At 39.1% G+C, this 21,147-nt stretch overlaps 1 protein-coding gene across 11 annotated transcripts in view; it reads right to left on the bottom strand.

Annotated features, from left to right (window-relative positions):
- MCF2 (MCF.2 cell line derived transforming sequence) overlaps positions 1-2,222 on the bottom strand; it is a 62,600-nt gene extending 60,378 nt beyond the window's left edge. For all 11 annotated transcript variants that reach the window (XM_036839102.1, XM_036839107.1, XM_036839106.1 and 8 more), the window contains exon 1: positions 1,887-2,222. In XM_036839102.1, the coding sequence (XP_036694997.1) occupies positions 1,887-1,937 (51 nt within the window). In that variant the 5' untranslated portion in view covers positions 1,938-2,222. The remainder of the gene's footprint in view (positions 1-1,886) is intronic.
- Positions 2,223-21,147: the final 18,925 nt, after the last annotated feature.

The raw sequence follows: 21,147 nt of genomic DNA on the forward strand, positions 1-21,147 counted from the left end.
CAAGTAGCCAGTTTAAGCCTCTCTTTGGACTTTAAATCCACTGCTACCATCCTTCCAGGTGCTACCTATCATAGCCTCTAGAATCAGCCCAACTCCAGAGATCCTTCCAAGTCAAACTATGGTGTCACCAACTGAGTTGCAAATTTTTCACTCTGGTCAGGCCCTATGCATGCAAGCAGAACAAATTTGTCTTCCACCATAGTTCTGGGCTTCAGGCTTAATCCAATCAATTTCATTTCAAGCTAGCTGTTCATAGGGACCACTTAAAGTAATTCATTTGAGAGAAAAAGAGAAGAAAGAAACCAAGAAAGTAATAGACACATATGCTCTTCCTTAAGGTCCAAACAAACGTCATCTCCTTTGTGAGCCCTTCCCTACCAACTAGAAGTTCTTTCATAATAGTTATTTAAGTTATTTATGAACATGTCCTACCTTCTCTGCTAGACTGAAAGCTCCTTCAGCTCTGTAGCCATTCCATGTTTACCTTTGTAACCCATGTTGTGTGTGGCACAGTACTAGATATATCTATTCACTGAGTACTTGTGTGCTGTATTAATTTGTGTGTATATTAAGGGATGTGCATCTACACGAAACAAAGTTCAGAACTGAGAAAACATCTATGCATATAAAGGAATTAGGAATTTTCTGAAAGCTTAAGTAAATTACTTTTGATAACAAAAGTACTGATGTCAGTTGCACTCAGTATTGCAAAGCATATACACAGGCATCTCTTGTGCACCATGAATTGTCTGTTAAAAGTCTGAAGCTATTATTCCCATAATACAAAATCATGTGTAGAGCTGGAGATACAATTTTGTCATAATAAAAAGATTCATATCCTAAACTGTAATTTTTAATATATCATTTTGTGTCAAGAGCTTCATTAGAAAATAAACCGTTTACTTACCCATTGATGTTCACTGTCATTCAACAACAATAAAATTCTTACTGGTTTATTTCCCTGATCTTACTTTTGATTCCAAGTGTCATTTTTTTCTATGACTGATTTTCACTTTCTTATTTTTTGTGTGTTGTCTTGATTATTTAAATAAGCAAGTATTATATTTTAAATCACAACATCAACAACATTACCTTAAGCTTTGAAAGAAAAAGAGTAGCACTGAAAACCTTGCTGATGACCAGTTAGTTATCAAATTAGCTAGTGTTACTTCGTATCTCTCCAAAATACATCTAAATACCCCTTCAGAAATTTGCTGGGAATTTAGTATACAAGTGAACCAACGATGGGAAAATTTGAAAATGTATCTGAAAGGAGAGATTTCTAAATTCTAGCTTATAAAGAACAGTGAGTCACTTTTCTTCCTTTAAGACACAGTTGTCAACAGGCTAGAAATCTGCATCTTTCAAGTTTGAATATGGGGAAGAAATGAAATCAGAAAGATTTCAAATCATCAGACTTCAACATTTTTTCACTTGTCCGGTAACACCCAGGAAGGGCTGCCTTTTTAAATGCTGATGAAGTCGTCTCCAGATCTGTCCATGATATCATACTCTACTTGACCATGGTGAAAGGAAGGATGAATCCTTTCGTTACATATTATTTTAACTAGTCACTTAAAGCTACTCTGCCCAACGATTCAAAATTGCTCATACAGTCTTGAACAAATACCATGACGGATGGTGCTTCCTCATAAACTTGATCACGTTTAGATTTTGAAATTACATTCTACCACCTTGGCCTTAACATTCCCCTGTGTCCGTATCACAGGAATCACATCAATGCAGTCCATGCAAACACAAGTCTCCATTCTCGCCCTCTGTCCTTAAAAGCCCCATTCAGCAGTTTGTGCTATAGCACCATGCTGCCGCATCCCTGCACTTGAACTTGGCAATAGGCTTTCCAGGACTGCAGGCAGAGCCCTTACCGCATTCCTTCTGAACCTCATCTTGCCTCTCGGGGGAGTTGCTTCTGCCATCTCGCCTATACACAATAACACTCTTCTTTTCCAATTGTCAATGCCACATTGATGAAATATGAGCTGCTTCTTAGGTAGTATTTAAAAGCGGCAGCCAAAAATCTCTATCAAACAAAGCTACCGTAGCTGCTTCCATTACCACCGTGGCAGCGCTGCAAAAAAACCACTATCCCTGATTCGTCAGCTGACAGAGCCTTCCCTGCTGCTCATTGTAATTCAGAGTCGACACATTCCCCCAATTACTTAGCCTGATTGAACCTCATGGATTAGCTGGTGCTGGACTGCTCAAGATCAGCCTCGTCCAGGGAGTGGAGGAAGGAAAAAAAAACGACTCTCCTCCTAGGGGCTAGATGGGACTGGCTTTCTCCTCTGCGCAATTTGATTTTTAAGGTGGAATGCTAAGAATCTTTGTGAAGGTAGTATTAACTGATATCTTTAATCTTGTCCTACCCTGGTCTGTAACTTGAAATTCAATTGTTTGTTTTTTTTTTAAATTAAATTCTATTCTGGGTTTAAGCCTTGTGAAAGGTTAATAGCTTGTGAAATTTTGGCCAGATGATAATCTAGAAAGAGCAGAACGTGCAAACTTTCTAAGACGGATAGGATTCTCTCCCAAATGAACACTTCCCCAAAATGTATAACTAAAAAACAAAAAATTTTGTCTCTTATCATTATGAAGTATAGCCTAACTGCGTAGTTTCTTTTGGAATCTAGAAATTAAGATCTTCAAATTGAATTATATAATTACTTCATAGACACTAGTTTAAAATAATGTACTAAAGACAGTTAGACCTATCTACACAATGGCCATTTTCACCAGAAATTCTTTCTGAATGTCAACTTTTGTTCTTGAAATTGGCTTGCATTCAATATTTACCTCTATTGCAAACAGTGTCCAATGGCTATTAATGGTTGAGATATAATTAATGTGCTTTTGGGTATGGGTATAGAAGCTCTACCATAAGCAGAAACATTTAAAATGCTAAAAAGAAACAACGCTTAAACTAATCTATAGCCAGTTACATGTCATCGTCACCTGCCGTCCCCCCACCTCCCACTCCTGCCCGGCTGTTCTGCAAGTAAAGCGACCTTGGGCTCAAAGCTCTTTGTTGGGCATACTTCACGCTTCCCCATTGAGAGAGCATTCCCTAGGGAAACAGAAAGGGGAGCATTACCTCCCCTTTCTGTTGGGGTCAACAAAGTCATTATTCCTTTGTTGACCCCAAACCAATAGTATCAAGACCCAATTTTGTACTTCTCTTTTGGGAAAAACAAGACCTCTGTTCTAAGCAATCTATTTGATTAATAAAAATAAAACTTTACCAAAAAACTGATGCCATGTGCCAACCAGTCACTCAGTGAAAATTAATCTCATCAAGCAGGTAGTTTTGGCCAAAAGAAAAAACGCTGGGCTGGGTGATAAAAAAATGTTTTATTGTAACAAGTGCTATATTTAGTATTAAATAATTGATAATTGTCATAAACTAAAGTCTGCTCAATAAGCCCAAGGACCGATCCTAAAGGCCAGGGCACGATAAATACCTTTTATATCATTCAGCCCATTGATAGGGCTCAATAGTACCTGCAGGCCAGATGTACTCTCTCCAAAGGAATTTTTACCTTTTTCTAAAAAAAATTTAATGTATTTGTCTCTCCACATGTCATTTGGAAAATGATAGGAAGCAGCAGGTATTTGACCTTGGATTCAACACGTAATCTTTCCAAAATGCATATATCAATGTAATTCCCTCATCTATGGGACAATTATAATGATACCTGCCCACAGGACTTAATCAGGAAACAAAGAGAATCAACATGACTTAATAAATGTGAATGCCTTTGAAAAAGCAAAAATGTATTATCCAAAATCGAGGTTTTACTATTTTATTCTGGTAACTTTTATGAATCTGGAATTAACTCTTCTCTTCACTGCTTAGGATTAAACACTTCTGTTATAAAAAATAAACAAAAAACCACCTTGCTGACTTGCCCAAGATGAGGAATAATTCATACTGGGTATGAGAAGAATAATGATCTCATTCATTTTACCATCTGAGTGCCAGTGTATTTCTTACACTCGTCAGCAAGTTAGTAGAGCAAAAAGAACACTGGCTCAGAAGTCCAACAACCTAGATTTTTTTCTTGCCTTCACAACTAAACCAACTGCCTCTGCTGGGTGTGGCCTCCCGCGTGAGTCCGGAGACAAGGAAGAATTTCAGATGGCTGATGACATTGGACTGTCAAAGAAAAACATATATTGATTCCCAGCTACTCTGGTCTGATAGAGGAAGTTGACTGCATGGCACTTTTGCAGACAGCCCCACTCTTACCAGCTCAGGAGGAGTCTATGGGTTCCTCACCTCCCTCTTCTTCTATGAAAGAGAAGTGTCAGACAATATCCAGATGAGCCTAATAATGTAAAAGATCATCTTGGCTGTGGGCAGGATTGCATCTCTCATATTGTCTCCTTTAGGGAAACTGTTTTTCCTCTCTGGGTCTTGGAGAGCTGGGGACTAGCTTCCAATAGGGACAATATGTCATTTTGCAGGTGACTCCCTTCCCTCTCTACCCCAGGGGAAAGAAAAGTCTAGAAAGATACACACCAAAATATTAAAAAGTGCTTATTTCTGGACAGTTCGATTATTGACTATTGTTTTAAACCTTCTTCTTTATACTATTCCATATATAATAAGTATACAGCAACACACCTATTTCCATTTTTTAAGCAGTTCTCATAAAAAAATTGCCTTGCTTTGAAAGGCATAGGGGACCATGAATCACTTCTCACTCAACTTGAACCATTAACTACTCATTCTTTCCTATTAGGTTTTATTTTGGGTAGAGTTGGTTAGCTCAATCTCCTCTACCAATTCGCCTCTCTAGTTTCCCACCTCCCCATTCCATCTATTTTTATTGTCTCCATCAGTATCAAAATAAGCTGTACCCCACAAACAGAAAGTATAATGCAAAACAAAGTCAAGAAGTTACTGTAGAATACAAATGTAAAACAGTTAGCTAGTGGGAAGCAGCCGCATAGCACAGGGAGATCAGCTCGGTGCTTTGTGACCACCTAGAGGGGTGGGATAGGGAGGGTGGGAGGGAGGCTCAAGAGGGAGGGGATATGGGGACATAGGTATGCATATGGCTGATTCACTTTGTTGTACAACAGAAACTAACACAGCACTGTGAAGCAATTATACTCCAATAAAGATCTACTTAAAAAAAAAGAAGTTACTGTAGAATAAATTGGTACTCACTGAGATTTTTTGGAGAGAGATTTTGAGAGAAGACCAGGTATCCAGTCTTCGATCAAGAATAATGGTAAATCGGGAGTCAGATCCATTTTTCCTACAAGATGAGAGGAAATACTCTGTTTTTCTTAGTAATAACCCAACTTTGCTAGATATGTCCTTACTTCTGATTATTTCATTTACATGTGATGCCTTGCCTGAAGACAGATTTGGAAAGTTATCACAAAGTGCTACAATGGAAAGCCAATTTAATTCCATATTCCACTACTCACTATTTAAAATTTCTTTTTTGTCACTAATGTCAATCTTTTAAATAGGCAAGTAATAGTGTCATGCAGGTAGGCCACTAAAATGGATTCGGAATACTACGATTTGGGGCATGGGAAAACCTTATAGACAGCTGTCCTTCATGACATCAGATGTAACTTCATGGCAATCCATCAGGAGTCAATGATCCATTCATTCATTCATTCATTCATTCAGAAAAACACTGTTAAATACATATCCCTACCTCTTGCGTGCTCCTTGAGGGAAGGCAGTGTAATGGATAATAAAACTTTCATTTGCCCTAAAAAGACCACTTTCAAGCTTTAAGGGGTGCAGTGTAAATTTAGTTTTCTGGGATTTGATTTTTGTTCATGAGGTTCTTCACAATATTATGATTTTAGATTCCTGCCTTCTTAGTCTTCAGGATTAATAACCAGAAAATGTTTCCTTTAAAAAATTTGTTTTCAACCTAAATAAAATCTTTAAGGAAGCTTTTGAAACTTTCCCCGTAAAGCATTCTCATCTCAAATGATTTCTAATATCAAGTAACTCCTAATCCATTCCAATATCACTTTTGAGTCTATTTAACTTTCAGTCTTCTTATTTTATCCTTGGAAGAAATGAAGAATAACTGTCTAGCTACTGGCTAGTGAGAGTTCCTTTTAGGCGAATTAAAGGCTTTATGTATGATCATCATTTTTAACCTATGTTCTTCTGCATGGGGACAAATACTTCTAGGCCCCCAATTTGGTTTTCATAGATCCTCAGTATAATTTTTATAGCAATTTAGGTAGCTGTCAGCTTCCCCTTCTAAGTTATTTCTTATCTACTCTGAAGGTGAGTCTTATGATCATTTACAATAACAAAAGCCACACTAAAACACCATTTTCCTGTTACTACATTCAAATGGGTAGCCAATAGAAACCGAACTGAAAAAAAATGTAATGAAATGGTATACCTTGCAACAGACGTCAAGTAAGTCAGCACTTTTGCTATCACCTCTTCTGGTATGCATCTGAAATTACAATTTTCCGGAAACGTAATGATCCAAGCATTGTCCTTTCCCCGGCCACCTAAAATAGTATAAAAAACCAAATTAGCATTTATGTGACAACAATGTAAGAAAGAGGATTTTAGATTTGAGAGGAGTGGTTAGAAGACAGTCTGGGGCCAATGCAACTTTTATAAGGATGATGATCTCCACAGAAAGCAAAACGGCACCATGCTCCTGCTGAAGTCTAAAAAGTGGCAGGGTGGTTTGGAAATAAAAAAGGAGAAAGAAAGAAAGGGAGGAAGGGGGGGAGACAGAGAGAAAGAAAGAAAGAAGAAAAGAAAGGAAGAAAGAGAAGGAGGGAGGGAGGGAGGAAGGAAGAAAGAAAGAGGGGAGGGAGGGAGTAGAGAAGGCAAAATGAGAAAAAATTTCACAGAATATGTATAATAAATGCAGTTGAAAATAGAGCTGATCACTCATATTGGACAACCATGGGTATTGGGAAATAACTGTTTCTATACCAGTGTTATGAGCCTAAATTCAAAGTGAGTCACTGACAGCTTGATAACAAGTGGAAACCTTGATAAAACTGACCACTTAGAGTCATGGTGAGCATGAAAACAGTATAGGATACAAGCTATAGGAAATAAGTGATGTTCTAACGGATTGGTGGAAGAAACAATATAAGCAATAATACCAACAATGGAATAGGAATCTTACTAATGCAAAGAAAGAAAGACCACAAATTCTCCATGGGTTAAAATTCAGTGTGCACCCCACTCCACAGCCCTCTACGCAGCCTGGAGGATTGAGAATGAAAGCCACCTAGTGCAGGGATGAGCCTTAGATGTGCCTAAGGTCCCACTCTGTAGTCAGCCTAACACCTGGGCACAGAGTGGGTGCTCAATACATATTAGTGCTAAATGGAAGTTGACAGATTATTTTAGGAGGAAAGTTGTACGGTGGCCTTTGAATTTAGCTTGCTAAAAGAAATTTTTTGAGAGGTTTAGTTGTAATTCTCATTTGGCTAAATTTAAGTGAATAAAGGTACAGGATATAAAAAAATTCAAGATGCAATAAAACTATGACAAAGGCAAAGGAGAGAAAGTAGAATGATAAAGCAACTAATTCCAAAAGAAAGCAAAAATGGAGGGAAAAAAACGAAGAATAGGACAAATAGAAAACAAATAGTAAATGATAGGTTTAAACTGAGCCATGAATAATCACATTAAATGTAAACGATTTTGACACCCCAATTAAAAGTTAGAGATCGTCAAATTGGATAAAACAATCAAGACACAACTATATATTGCCTACAAGAAATATACTTTAAATATAAAGGCACAATGCATTAAAAGCAAAAAGATGGAAAAAGATATAACATGCTAAGTAGTCAAAAGGAAGGTGTCTAATTTTAGACAAAGAAGATTTCAGAGTCAAGATTAAGAAGATCATTTGATAATCAAACAGCAGTAAATTCATCAAGAGGACATAACAATCCTAAGCGCTTATGTATCTGATAACAGAGCTTCAAAATACATGAAACAAAAATGGATGGAGCTGCAAGGAGAAATAAACAAATCCAGATTTTAGTCAGAAATTTCACCACCCCCTCAATAAGTGATAGAACAAGTAGACAGGAAGTTCACTAGGAAACAGTACGCCCGAATAACAATCTCAGCACTGTGACTTAATTTACGTTTCTAGAACACTCCATCCAACAAAAGCAGAACACATATTCTACACAAGTGTACTTGGGAAAGATCAAATTCATTCCTTGCCTTAATCTTTACCAACGGAAACTGAAGGGAGGTCCCCATTCCCATAGTATCTGTTGAATCAAACTAGACCAAAGTAATAAATCAAATGACGATAAATCTTTATAACATTCTAGACTTAAAGAGCAGGATGAAGAAAGATAATCATGAAAAATGATGGCACCCACCCAAGAACTTTAAAGGAACTCAAAGGAGAAACTGTACAACTCTGAACCAAGAGATTAGCCAATCATGAAACAAAGGGCCTCTATAGGTACCGTATGGTGTAGAACTAGGAATATAAATAATATATAACATATAATGCTCTCTCTCTATATATATATTATATATAATATAACTTAGACTTGCCAAGCAACACTTAGGCAAACTATACCTGTCAAAGGAAAGAATGTTGGTTCTTGTTAAGGACAGATTGTCATTGACTAATCTATAAACCATTATTACCGCTGAGTACCTACAAGTGCTACACTAGGTAGTAAACATGCGAGAAAAGAACAAGGGAGATATTTATATTCTAAATTGGGAGGTTTTCAGTATTTTTCCCATTGGGAACCCTTTCTTCAAAAGAAACGATAGGCATAAGCATTTTTGAAAACAACTACAAAAATCAGATAAGGAAAGAAGTTGTGGAGCGGGATCTAGGTCTGGGAACAGGTCCTGAGGGTGGTTCTATTTGGAACACAGTTGCAAAAACACTAAGAAGCTTCAGTAAAATCCCTGAATCTCAACAGTGAAAGCATATCACACAGTTATACCACTTATAAAATAAAACATAAAACCACATTAATTAAGTCACCACAATTACCGCTAATTATAATCATTAAAGCAGAGGCCAGATTGAAGTGTCCAATTAGGATCATCTGTAAAGTAAATGTTTGTTTAGTAAACCGAGCATGTAGGTATCATTTCAGAAGAAATAATTAAACTACTTAAAAGGAATAAGATGGTCTCTTGTACTCTCAACACCTAAGAAGGATTTTCATGCAAACAATGCATATACTCGTAAATTCTTCTTATCTGTTTAATACAATAAATATAATGTTTAATGGCATAGTTCAAGTTACTCTAACACCTGAAAGGAATCTGCTTGTCTTTAGGCAAAGCCTTCCCTAGATATCTGACCAAATTAAAAAGACAAGGGTGGTTTCCCATTGCTATATCTCTAAAAATATGTAATTCTTTTGAGCAGCATTATTCACAATAGCCAAAAGGTGCAAGCAACCCAAGTGTCCATCAATGGATAAATGGATAAACAAATGTGGTCCATCCATACAACGGAATGTTATTCAGCCTTAAAAAGGAAGGAAATTCTGAAAAACGCTACAACATAGAAAGACCTTGAGAACATTATGCGAAGTGAAATAAGCAAGTCACAAAAAGACAAATACAGCAATGATTCCACTCATATGAGGCACCTAGAATAGTCAAATACCTAGAGACAGAAAGTAGAATGGTAGTTGCCAGGGGCTAGACGGAGGAGGGAATGAGGGGTAATTTTTTTAACAGGTACAGAGTTTCAGTTTTATAAGACAAAAAGAGTTCTGGAGGGGCTTCCCTGGTGGCGCAGTGGTTAAGAATCTGCCTGCCAATGCAGGGGACATGGGTTCGAGCCCTGGTCTGGGAAGATCCCACATGCCGCGGAGCAACTAAGCCCGTGAGCCACAAGTGCTGAGCCTGCGCGTCTGGAGCCTGTGCTCCGCAACAAGAGAGGCCGCGACAGTGAGAGGCCCGCGCACCGTGATGAAGAGTGGCCCCTGCTCGCCGCAACTGGAGAAAGCCCTCGCACAGAAACGAAGACCCAACACAGCCAAAAATAAATAAATAAATAAATAAATTAAAAAAAAAAAAAAAAAAAAAGAGTTCTGGAGATGGATGGTGGTGATTGTTGCACAACAATGTGAATGTATTTAATGCCACTGAAGTGTACACTTAAAAATGGGCTTCCCTGGTGGCACAGTGGTTAAGAATCCGTCTGCCAATGCAAGGGGACACGGGTTCGAGCTCTGGTCCAGGAAGATCCCACATGCCCGTGGAGCAACTAAGCCCATGCGCCACAACTACTGAAGCCCGCGCGCCTAGAGCCTGTGCTCCGCAACAAGAGAAGGCACCGTAATGAGAAGGCCACGCACCACAACGAAGAGTAGCCCTGGCTCGCCGCAACTAGAGAAAGCCCGTGCACAGCAATGAAGACCCAATGCAGCCAAAAATAAAAATAATAATAAATAAATAAATAAAATAAATTTCATTAAAAAAGAAGAAAAAAATAGTTAAGACGGTAGATTTTATGTTATGTGTATTTCATCACAATTTTTAGAAATTATATACAAATGCATATACATATACAAATACCTATACATATTTTAGAAAAGCAAACTTTTTTATCATGTGTAAATGAAATCCTTTAAAAAAAAACTTAATACATGTTGCTTAATTAGGGTGACTTGTAGCATTTGTAATGAACATTTAAGTCATCAGAGCTGTGGTGGAGGGGGAAACCTCAAAGAGGCCACCCAAGGGGTTACCCTCTCACTCAGCCTGCACCCACCTAGGAGATGTATTCCCCTTTCGCCCATCACAGATTGCTGAAGACTTGTCCAAACGTCCAATATACAAGACTGGTAAGACTGGTTTTAATCACATATCTAAACATATTTCAAACCTCTAGTTATTCTCTAAATGTCCGTTTTTTAGCAACTACATGCACAATGTATGAATGTTTATTAAAATATAAAAATTATACAGCCACTTATATAAGAAGGACCAAACTAACTTTGCTAATAGATTCAAACATTTACCTGGTCTAAATATATGAAAACGTCTGCTTACCAGACAGGAAGGCAATGTCTTGCATTAAGAAATGGCTGATGTCCTTCACACGGAGGAGCACCTCGGTTTCTATGACAAACGAGAAAGGGAGAGAAACAGCGGGCACGTTAGAGGACAGCCAGAAACGCACACATGACTTCTCATCGTGCCGAAAAGAACTCTGGGGGTCCCGCAGATCTGCGTCCCCAGACGCACTGCTGACCTTCTCTTTATTCCTCTCAGCCACATAAGAAGGAAATCACACTCTGGACAATATCACTGGGTAAGTAGGACCAGTGTCCTCGTTCTCAGAATCTACGCCCGGTACATAAACTACTCTCCCTCACCAGAAAGCGAGGGGCAAAGGTCCAAACTCCAGGACATCCAGATTTATTTATCTAAAGGGTAGATAGTCACGTAGAGACACTGGCATAGTGTCTTTTACTTCTAATAATGCCTTTCACTCCGCAAAGCTTTATTAGCGATTACAAAGCACTTTTCGGATCGTTTATCGCATTGGATCCTCAAAATAACCCGGAGAAAGGTATTATTATCCCATCTTACAGGTCAGGAAAAATGTCAGAGAGCGAGTACAAAGTATTGGTTAAGCATGTGAGAAACCTAGATTCCAATCCCAGCTTGTTGCATTTACTGGCTGTATAAACATGTACAAGCTACTTAGCCTCTCAGAGCCTCAAGTTTCCTTATCTGTAAACTGGGCATAATAACATCTACCCCACAGGGTGCCTTGCCGACCAAATGCAAGATAACTGGCGTAAGAGTCAGTGTTCCATGAACAGCAGCCTATTAACTCATCTTTGACCACTAGAGGTGGGACACATCCATGTGATGTTCAATATGTTTTAGTTGTCCCAGATCTTAAGTGCTAATTTGTAATGTTCGATTCTAGTGAACTCTACAGGGGCCCCAGGTCAAAGTTCACTACCTGCCTCTGGTCCATGAGCAAGGATAACTTTTTAAAAGAAAATGGGTCATCAAACTCAGCTATTTTGGATTGCTGGTTTTAATGCCTGTGACATCTCTCAGAGAAACCATATTTTCCCCTTGCCCTCTGATACACAGGGCCTTCAAAGACCTGGTCTCTGGTGGTGTCAGACTGGTGACACATTACCCTTCTTAGTGCTCTTCAGATCATACCATACGGAGGTGGTGGATCAGGGCCCATCCTGCTCAAGGGCCCTGAACAGACAAGTTCTCAATGACCCACACCAGACAGTGGAATAGGGCCTCTGTTACAGAGCCACACACACACAAGCACACACCCACACACACACACACACATGATTTGAAACATAAATTCACTGACAACTTTATTTTTCATAAGAAACATGCCATTAAAAATCCACCATTTGTCAGGACATAAAAATCAATTCCTAAAAATGTCTTGTAATTTTAAAAAATTAGGCTCCTGGTACGTCCCAGTCTTCACAACCCAAACTGCCAAAAGCAGTTATTTTTACAATGGTACATGCTTCCTCTGATAAAAGCATGTGTTTATGACAGTCACAAACATGTGTCATATACTGACATTTTTACGCCTGGAGACCTGAAGGAAGGATGAGATGGGGATAGTGCAAAGAGGAGTAGAACTTTCTCTGCTCTCAGAGGCCTGCACAAGTGGCAATGCCCCAAATGTGTTCTACCGTTTAGATGAGAGCATTAGGCATTAAAATATTCCTACATAATAAGACCCAATTTTCTCCCCTGCTTTGATCAGTAGAAATAGCTATCAACATAAATGGATAAATTTTATGTCATGTGGCAGATCTGGAAGCACTAATATCTGCAACCTGATTCCTCCCATACCATTCAGGCTCTTGCACAGTTACAGAAACTATGTCTACTTACTCTACAATTTTTTTTTAATCCATTCACATAATCAGAGAGGCATCAGGTCATAAAATAAAAGGCCGAGGGCTGGGAATGGGAGGACCTGGGCCCAGTGCTGGCTCGGCCACTGAGCAGCTCTGGGATCTGGGGCAAGTCACTCCCTACCCCTCAGCTCACTACCCTCTGCGGGTACTACAACAAATGCTTTCCAAGGCCCCTTACATTCTCTGAGATCCGACAACAGGTAAAATCCATAGATATAAGGAAAACACACTATCATAAAATGTCTCCCACAATTATGCCAACAAAATGACATTTACACACTAACAAAAAAGGATAAAATAATGGTTAAAAGAAACGGACTCACAGATATAGGGAACAAACTAGTTGTAACCAGTGGGGAGAGGGATGGTGGGAGGGGCAAGATAGGGGTAGGGGATTAAGAAGTACAAACTAGTATGTATAAAATAAATAAGCTGCAAGGATATATTGTACAGCACAGGGAATACAGCCAATATTTTAGAATAACTATAAATGGAGTATAACTTTTAAAACTTGTGAATCACTATGTTGCACACCTGAAACTTAACATAGTATTGTAAATCAACTACACCTCAATTAAAAGAAATGGTTAAAAGAGAAGATGTTACTACTTTAAGAAATGATCAGGGACTTCCCTGGTGGCTCAGTGGTTAAGACTCCACGCTCCCAATGCAGGGGGCCCAGGTTCGATCCCTGCTCAGGGAACTACACCCCACACGCATGCCACAACTAAGGAGCCCAACTGCCACAACTAAGGAGCTGGTGAGCCACAACTAAGACCCAGAGCAACCTAATTAATTAATTAATTTAAAAAATGATCAAGTTCTGGGTTGGAAACAGACCGAAAGGAGAGAAGACAGCAGGAAAGGGAAACAGAAGCCACGGGGTTATCACTGAGCAGCCACAAAAGACAAGGCGGGCTTTTTGCTGAGAAGAAAGAAATAGAGCACGGACTTCGGAGAAAGCTGACACTGAGTTAAACCCAGCTTTGTATCTAACCTTCTTGAATTTCCACACAGATTTCCTCCAGAAATGTAAATGTGAGAACAAATATGGTTTAGAATGTTCTTCTTGATGACCCTTTAAACTCTTTTACTCCAGAGCATGAGAAATAAAAAGCCTGGGTCACCAAAGCTGGATCAGGTCCACATTACAGTATATCCCTGTTGACCAGATTCACATTTGATAGGAGGTTTGTGGAGCTGTCCCATGTGGTAAGGTCAATCACTCAAAAATGAAAGGCGTGCATTCTCCTTACTTTGGACTAGTTGTGAAAAAGGGCTGGTTGGGAAGCCAAAAAAGGGAACTAACTCAACAAGTAATCTGACAAACAGCCTCAAAACACCCCAATGGAGCAGCTCTTCATTGAAAAGCTCTCCTGAAGAACCAACCATGTGACTGGACAGTCAAACACAATCAGGCACAAACTGAAAACAAAAGACGAGGAGAGTGCTTGTCAACTCATTCATTCCATACATTTGATCAGGAAGCAAGAGAGGCAAGCTTTTATTGCCTTGGCCATAAACTGCAAACTCAATCACTAATATTTCTTTTATAACATAACAGGTAGTTGTGCAAATGAGGATACAAGCTCAGAATGCAAATACAAAGAATTTTTAAAGTCCTAAAAGGCATGGAAATAAATAATATATTTAGGATGGTTCGCAGAGGAGGAAGGTAAACCCATCCAATTAATTGATCCATTTTGGTTGTGTCACTTGCAGAAATAAAAGACACTTGTCAGGGCCTTCCCTGGTGGTCCAGTGGCTAAGACTCCGCGCTCACAATGCAGGAGGCCCGGGTTTGATCCCTGGTCAGGGAACTAGATCCTGCACGCCACAACTAAGACCCGGCGCAGCCAAATAAATAAATAAATATTATAAAAAAACAACAACAACACTTGTCACCTTGACACAGGGTGCCCTTTATAGCTCTTAAAGATTTATCTTGCATCCATTCACTTTTTTTTTTTTCCCTTTGGCTGCGTTGGGTCTTCATTGCTGCGCATGGGCTTCATCTAGTTGCCTTGAGCAGAGGCTACTCTTCGTTGCGGTGCGCGGGCTTCTCATCATGGTGGCTTCTCTTGTTGCAGAGCACGGGCTCTAGGCGCGTGGGCTTCAGTAGTTGTGGCACGTGAGCTCAGTACTTGTGGCTCGTGGGCTCTAGAGCACAGGCTCAGTAGTTGTGGCACACGGGCTTAGCTGCTCCGCGGCCTGTGGGATCTTCCCGGACCAGGGCTTGAACCCGTGTTCCCTGCATTGGCAGTCGGATTCTTAACCACTGTGCCGCCAGGGAAGCCCCATCCATTCACTTTTTTAAAACAAATATTTATTGAGCACCTACTATGTGCCAGATACTAAGCTGTAGATAGATGTTCTGGGTAAAAGTAAAGATTCGCAATCAAAAAAGTTTTGTGATGTTGGGGGTAAAGCATACTGCAACATTCCCCAGCAAATACACACACACACATTGCAACTCCCTGGGTATGGGCTATGTATGCAGCGTTTCCCAAACCTACTTGATCAGGTACTTCTTTGTTTGTGTGGTTGGTTGGTTGGCTGGTTGTTTGGTTGGTTGGAAGTTGGTTGGTTGGTTGGTTTTTCCCTTCAGAGAGAGAGAGAAGACAAACAGAAAGCAACAGAGACAGCTACACAGACTCCATGTAAAGAAGCACTTGTTTTAGAAGTCAGAACTCTCTGGAGATGAAATGACCGCCGTAGTGGGTAGAGAAGCCTTTCCCTACCACTAATAGGGTTGGAACGAAGGCCAAGCAGCTCTGTAGCAAGGAGGCTAGAGAGGACAATGGAGCGTGTAGGTGGGTTGGAGATCCTTCTTGCCCTACTTCTCCAAGAGTCTATTCCTCCATGAACTGAGTATGTATTACCATTCCAAGATATTTAAATTCTACTGAGTTTATTAATGATTCCCATAAGGAAAATGATGGTTTATAAAGTTAAGTAAATTGGTATCTACAAGCATTCCCATTTTCTAGAAAGCGTTTTTACTCCAGATTCTGGTGTATAACAGCTATAATTCCAACCCTTGAGCTTTATGTCACAGTGGCACGCTCTTGTGTACAATACATTTATCCCTCCTCCGGGGTTTCTGTTCATACCCCGTAGAAGAATACGAGCTCTGAGCCATGCTGCACACACGAGAGCCAGGGCAAATATTAACTGCTTAAAAGAGCAAATACCTCTATTCTCACCTTTTCCTAAAATTAAGAGGCCAAAATGGAGCACAAATTAAAACAGAAAGGGAAATAAAGGAAGTGTCAACCAGAAAGATACAATCTCTTTCAAGGCAACTGACCCACTGCCACAGGCAATATGAAAACAGAGGGGAAAAGTGCAGTGAATGATTAAAAGTAGATATTTGCTGAGCACCTAGTACTCCAAGATGGATATTAAAGCCCTCACCTTACTCAGTGCTCTGTGGTGACCTAAATGGGAAGGAAATCTAAAAAAGAGGGGATATATGTATATGTATAATGGATTCACTTTGCTATACAGCAGAAACTAACAACATTGTAAAGCAACCATACTCCAATAAAAATTAATAAAAAATAAATAAAACCCTCACCTTACAGATGAGGAAACAGGCTCAGAGAGGCTCCTATTCATGTACTTATTCATTTAAGAAATTCACACTGAACAAATGCTAGGCACAAGCACTGCTCAGACCCAAGGTAGAACCCAGCAGAAGATTTAGAAGAAGCTTTCACGGTGTCATCCATTTGGTTCCCTAACCTTCAGACAGGCAGAAGAATACACTCAATCAGCTCTAATGCAAATTACTAACTATATATAGTTTATTAACCTCCAATTTTCTTCCAGGAAGAATTTTTTTTTAATTTATTTATTTTATTTATTTTATTTTTTTGGCTGCATTCGGTCTTTGTTGCTGCGTGGCCTTTCTCTAGTTGCGGCGAGCGGGGTCTACTCTTCGTTGTGGTGCGTGGGCTTCTCATTGCGGTGGCTTCTCTTGCTGTGGAGCACAGGCTCTAGGCGCGTGGGCTTCAGTAGTTGTGGCTTGTGGGCTCAGTAGTTGTGGCACACTGGCTTAGTTGCTCCACGGCATATGACATATTCCCGGACCGGGGCTCGAACCCGTGGCAAGGGGATTCTTAACCACTGCGCCACCAGGGAAGCCCCTAGACATTTTATAATTTATACTCTTTTAAATTTGTTAAGGTGGTCCATCTTGGTCAATGTCCCCTGTGAGCCTGAGAAGAAACACTTTTTATTATATATTTATTTATATATATTGAGATATAATTCACATACCAAAAATTCGCCCTTTTAAGTATACAATTCAGTAGATTTCCGTATATTCAAAAAGTTGTGCAACTGTCACCACTATCTAACTCCAGAACATTTCCATCATTTCAAAATGAAATCCTGTAAAATGTAAATCAAAACCACAATGAGATATCACCTCACACCTGTCAGAATGGCCATCATCAAAAAGAACACAAGTAACAAACGTTGGCAAGGATGTGGAAAAAGGGGAACCCTCGTACACTGTTGGTGGGAATGTATATTGGTGCAGCCACTGTGGAAAACAGTATGGAGGTTTCTCAAAAAACTGAAACTTAAAAAAGAAAAAAGAACTACCATGTGACCAAGCAACTCCACTCCTGGGTTTATATCCAAAAGAAACCAAAACACTAATTCGAAAAGACACATGCACCCCAATGTTCACAGCAGCATTATTTACAATTGCCAAGGTATGGAAGTAATCTAAGTGTCCATCAACAGATAAATGGATAAAGAAGATGTGGTAAATATATACAATGAAATATTACTCAGCCATAAAAAAATGAGATTTTTGCCATTTGCAGCAACATGGATGGACTTAGAGGGCATTATGCTAAGTGAAATAAGTCAGACAGAGAAAGACAAATACTGTATGATATCACTTATATGTGGAACCTAAAAAATACAACAAACTAGTGAATAAAACAAAAAAGAAGCAGACTCACAGAGAGAACAAACTAGTGAATAAAACAAAAAAGAAGCAGACTCACAGAGAGAACAAACTAGTGGCTATGGGGGAGAGAGGGAATAGAGGTGGGGAAGTGGGAGGTACAGACTATCCGGTGTAAGGTAGGCTCAAGGATGTATTGTAAAACACAGAGAATATAGCCAATATTTTGTAATAACTGTAAATGGAAAGTAACCTTTAAAATTGTATTAAATTATTTTTTAATAATTTTTAAAAACTTTCTGGGAGAAAAAAAAAAGAACTCCTGTAGCATTAGAAGTCAGTACAGAAAGAGTTAACATAGCAGGCCTAGACTGCTTATCCTTAGAAAGGCTGAATTGCAAAGTAAGCCTTTGGCTGGCATCTGGGAACTTGGATTCAGGAAGTAAACAATGCAGATTATGCTAAATACCTGCTTTCCTTCCGGGAGCAAGGAAAAATTTTGGTACCTGCTAGGCATTGGGTGCCTATGTAACTACCCACCAATATCAATCCTGCACTGAGCCTCTAAAGAGGGTCCCTGATTGGCAACATTTCACATGTGTCACAACTTGTTGCTGGGGTAATTGATTAAGCACATTCTTTGTGACTCCACTGGGAGAGAGCCCTTGAAAGCTTGTACCTGGTTTTCTCCAGACTTCATCTCATGTGCCTTTCCTCTTTGCTGATTTTGCTTTGTATCTGTTTGCTGTAATAAATACTAGCTATGAGTAGAACAATATGCCGAGTCCTGTGAGTCTGTCTAGCAAGGCATCAAACTTGGGGTGGTCTTGAGAACCCCCAACACACAGTCACTTCCCCAAAGGAAGAAGTAAAACTATCTCTATTTGCAAATGACTTGATCTTGCTTGTAGAAAATAATAAGGAATTCACACACAGAGACACAAAAACGACAAAACCTTTTAGTACTAATAAACAAGTTTAGCAAGGGTGTAGTATATTAGATCAAAAATCAATTGTATTTCTATTGTCCAAAGTATAACTGCAAAACTTATACTCTGAAAATGACAAAACATTATTGAAAGAAATTAAAGATGATCTAAATAAATGGAAAGCCATCCCATATTCATGAAATGGAAGACAATATTATTATGGCGGCATTACTCCCCTAATTGATATACAGATTCAAAACAACCCCTATAAAAATCCTAGCTGGCAGGACTTCCCTGGTGGCACAGTGGTTAAGAATCCGCCTGCCAATGCAGGGGACACGGCTTCGATCCCTGGTCTGGGAAGATCCCACATGCCACAGAGCAACTAAGCCTGTGCGCCACAACTACTGAGCCTGCGCTCTAGAGCCCGCGAGCCACAACTACTGAGCCCGCGCACCACAACTACTGAAGCCCGCACGCCTAGAGCCTGTGCTCTGCAACAAGAGAAGCCACCACAATAAGAAGCCCGCGCACCGCAAGGAAGAGTAGCCCCCCCCACTCACCACAACTAGAGAAAGCCCGCGCACAGCAATGAAGACCCAACGCAGCCAAAAACTAAATAAAATTAAAAAATAAAAATCCTAGCTGGCTTTTTTTTTTTTTGACAGAAATTGACAAGTTGATCCTAAAATTCATATGGAAATGCATGGGAGGCAGGTTAACCAAAACAATCTTGAAAAAAAAAGGAACAAAACTGGAGGACTCACACATCCCAATTTCAAATCTTACTACACAAAGTTGCAATAAAAACAAGACAGTGTGGTACTGGCATAATGACAGACATAAAGATCAGTGGAATAGAATTGAGCATTCAAAAATTAGGCCATACATCTAGTGTCAACTGATTTTTGACAAGGACAAGATAATTCAGTGAGGAAAGAATAGTCTTTTCAACAAATGGTGATGTGTCCCATCCCATCAGGATATCCACATTCAAAAGAATGAACTTGGACCCTTACCTTAACACCATATACAAAAATTAACTCAAAATGAACCAAACATTGAAATATAAGAGCTAAAGCAATAAAACTCTTAAAATAAAATACAGTAATAAATCTTTGTGACCTTGCATTAAGCAAAGACTTCATATACATGATATCAAAAGTAGAAGCAACAAAAGAAAAAAAAATTTATATTTTTGTACTTCAAAGGACACTAACAAGAAAAGGAAAAGACAATCTACAGAAAGGGAGAATATATTTGCAAATCATTATCTGTTAAGGAATATGTATCTAGAATACATAAAGAACACTTAGTAATCAATAATAAAAAGGCAAATAGCACAATTAAAAATGGGCAAAGGATTTGAATACACACATCTCCAAAGAAGGTATAAAACTGACCAATAAGCACATGCAAAGATGCTCAACATCATTTAGTCATTTTGGAAATACATATCAAGACCACAATTAGTTACCACTTCATACCCATGGGGATGGCTATAAGGAAAAAGATGGACAGTAACACGTGTCAACAAGTATGTGGACAAATTAGAAAACTCATCTACTGTTCAAGGGAATGTAAAATGGTTCAGCCCCTGTGCAAAACAGTTATGTAATTTCTCAAAAAGTTAAACAGAGAGTTACCATACGACCCAGCAATTCTACATCTAGGTATATACCCAAAAGAAATGAAAACATACATCTACACAAAAACACATACAGGAATGTCAATAGCATTATTCATAATAACCAAAAGGTGGAAACAACACAAATGTCTATCAACTGAAGAATGGATAAACAAAATGTGCTATATCCACATGATGGAATATTATTCAGCAGTAAAAAGTAATGAAGGACTGATACATGCTACAACATGGATGGACCTTGACAACATTTTGCTAACTGAAAGAAGCCACAAATTATATGATTCCATTTATATGAAATATCCTCAACAGGCATAGAGAGAGATACAGAAAGTAGATGAGTGGTTGCTTAGGGCTGGGGAATGGGGAAACTGGGAGGATGGTAGCTGAAAGGTATAGGGTTTCTTTTAGGAATGATGAGATGCCCCAAAACTGGTTTCAGTAATGGCTACACAGCACTGAATGTGCTCAAAACACTGAACTGTACACTTTAAATGGGTAAATTATATGGTATGTGAAGTACATCACAATAAGGCTGTTACAAAATAAATCAAGGAAAGAATCGGTGTTTATAAGAAAAAAGTTCATTTGAGCAAAGGTTGCACTTTTTTCTACTTCTCCTTCCAAAGGAATTTAAACATGAAAAACAAACAGAAGTGGGCTCGACTTTTGGAAATGTATGTTCAGGAAAAAAGATGAAGGTTGTGCATAAAGGTAAACCA

Source organism: Balaenoptera musculus, chromosome X (assembly GCF_009873245.2).
Source record: "Balaenoptera musculus isolate JJ_BM4_2016_0621 chromosome X, mBalMus1.pri.v3, whole genome shotgun sequence".
NCBI lineage: Eukaryota > Metazoa > Chordata > Mammalia > Artiodactyla > Balaenopteridae > Balaenoptera > Balaenoptera musculus.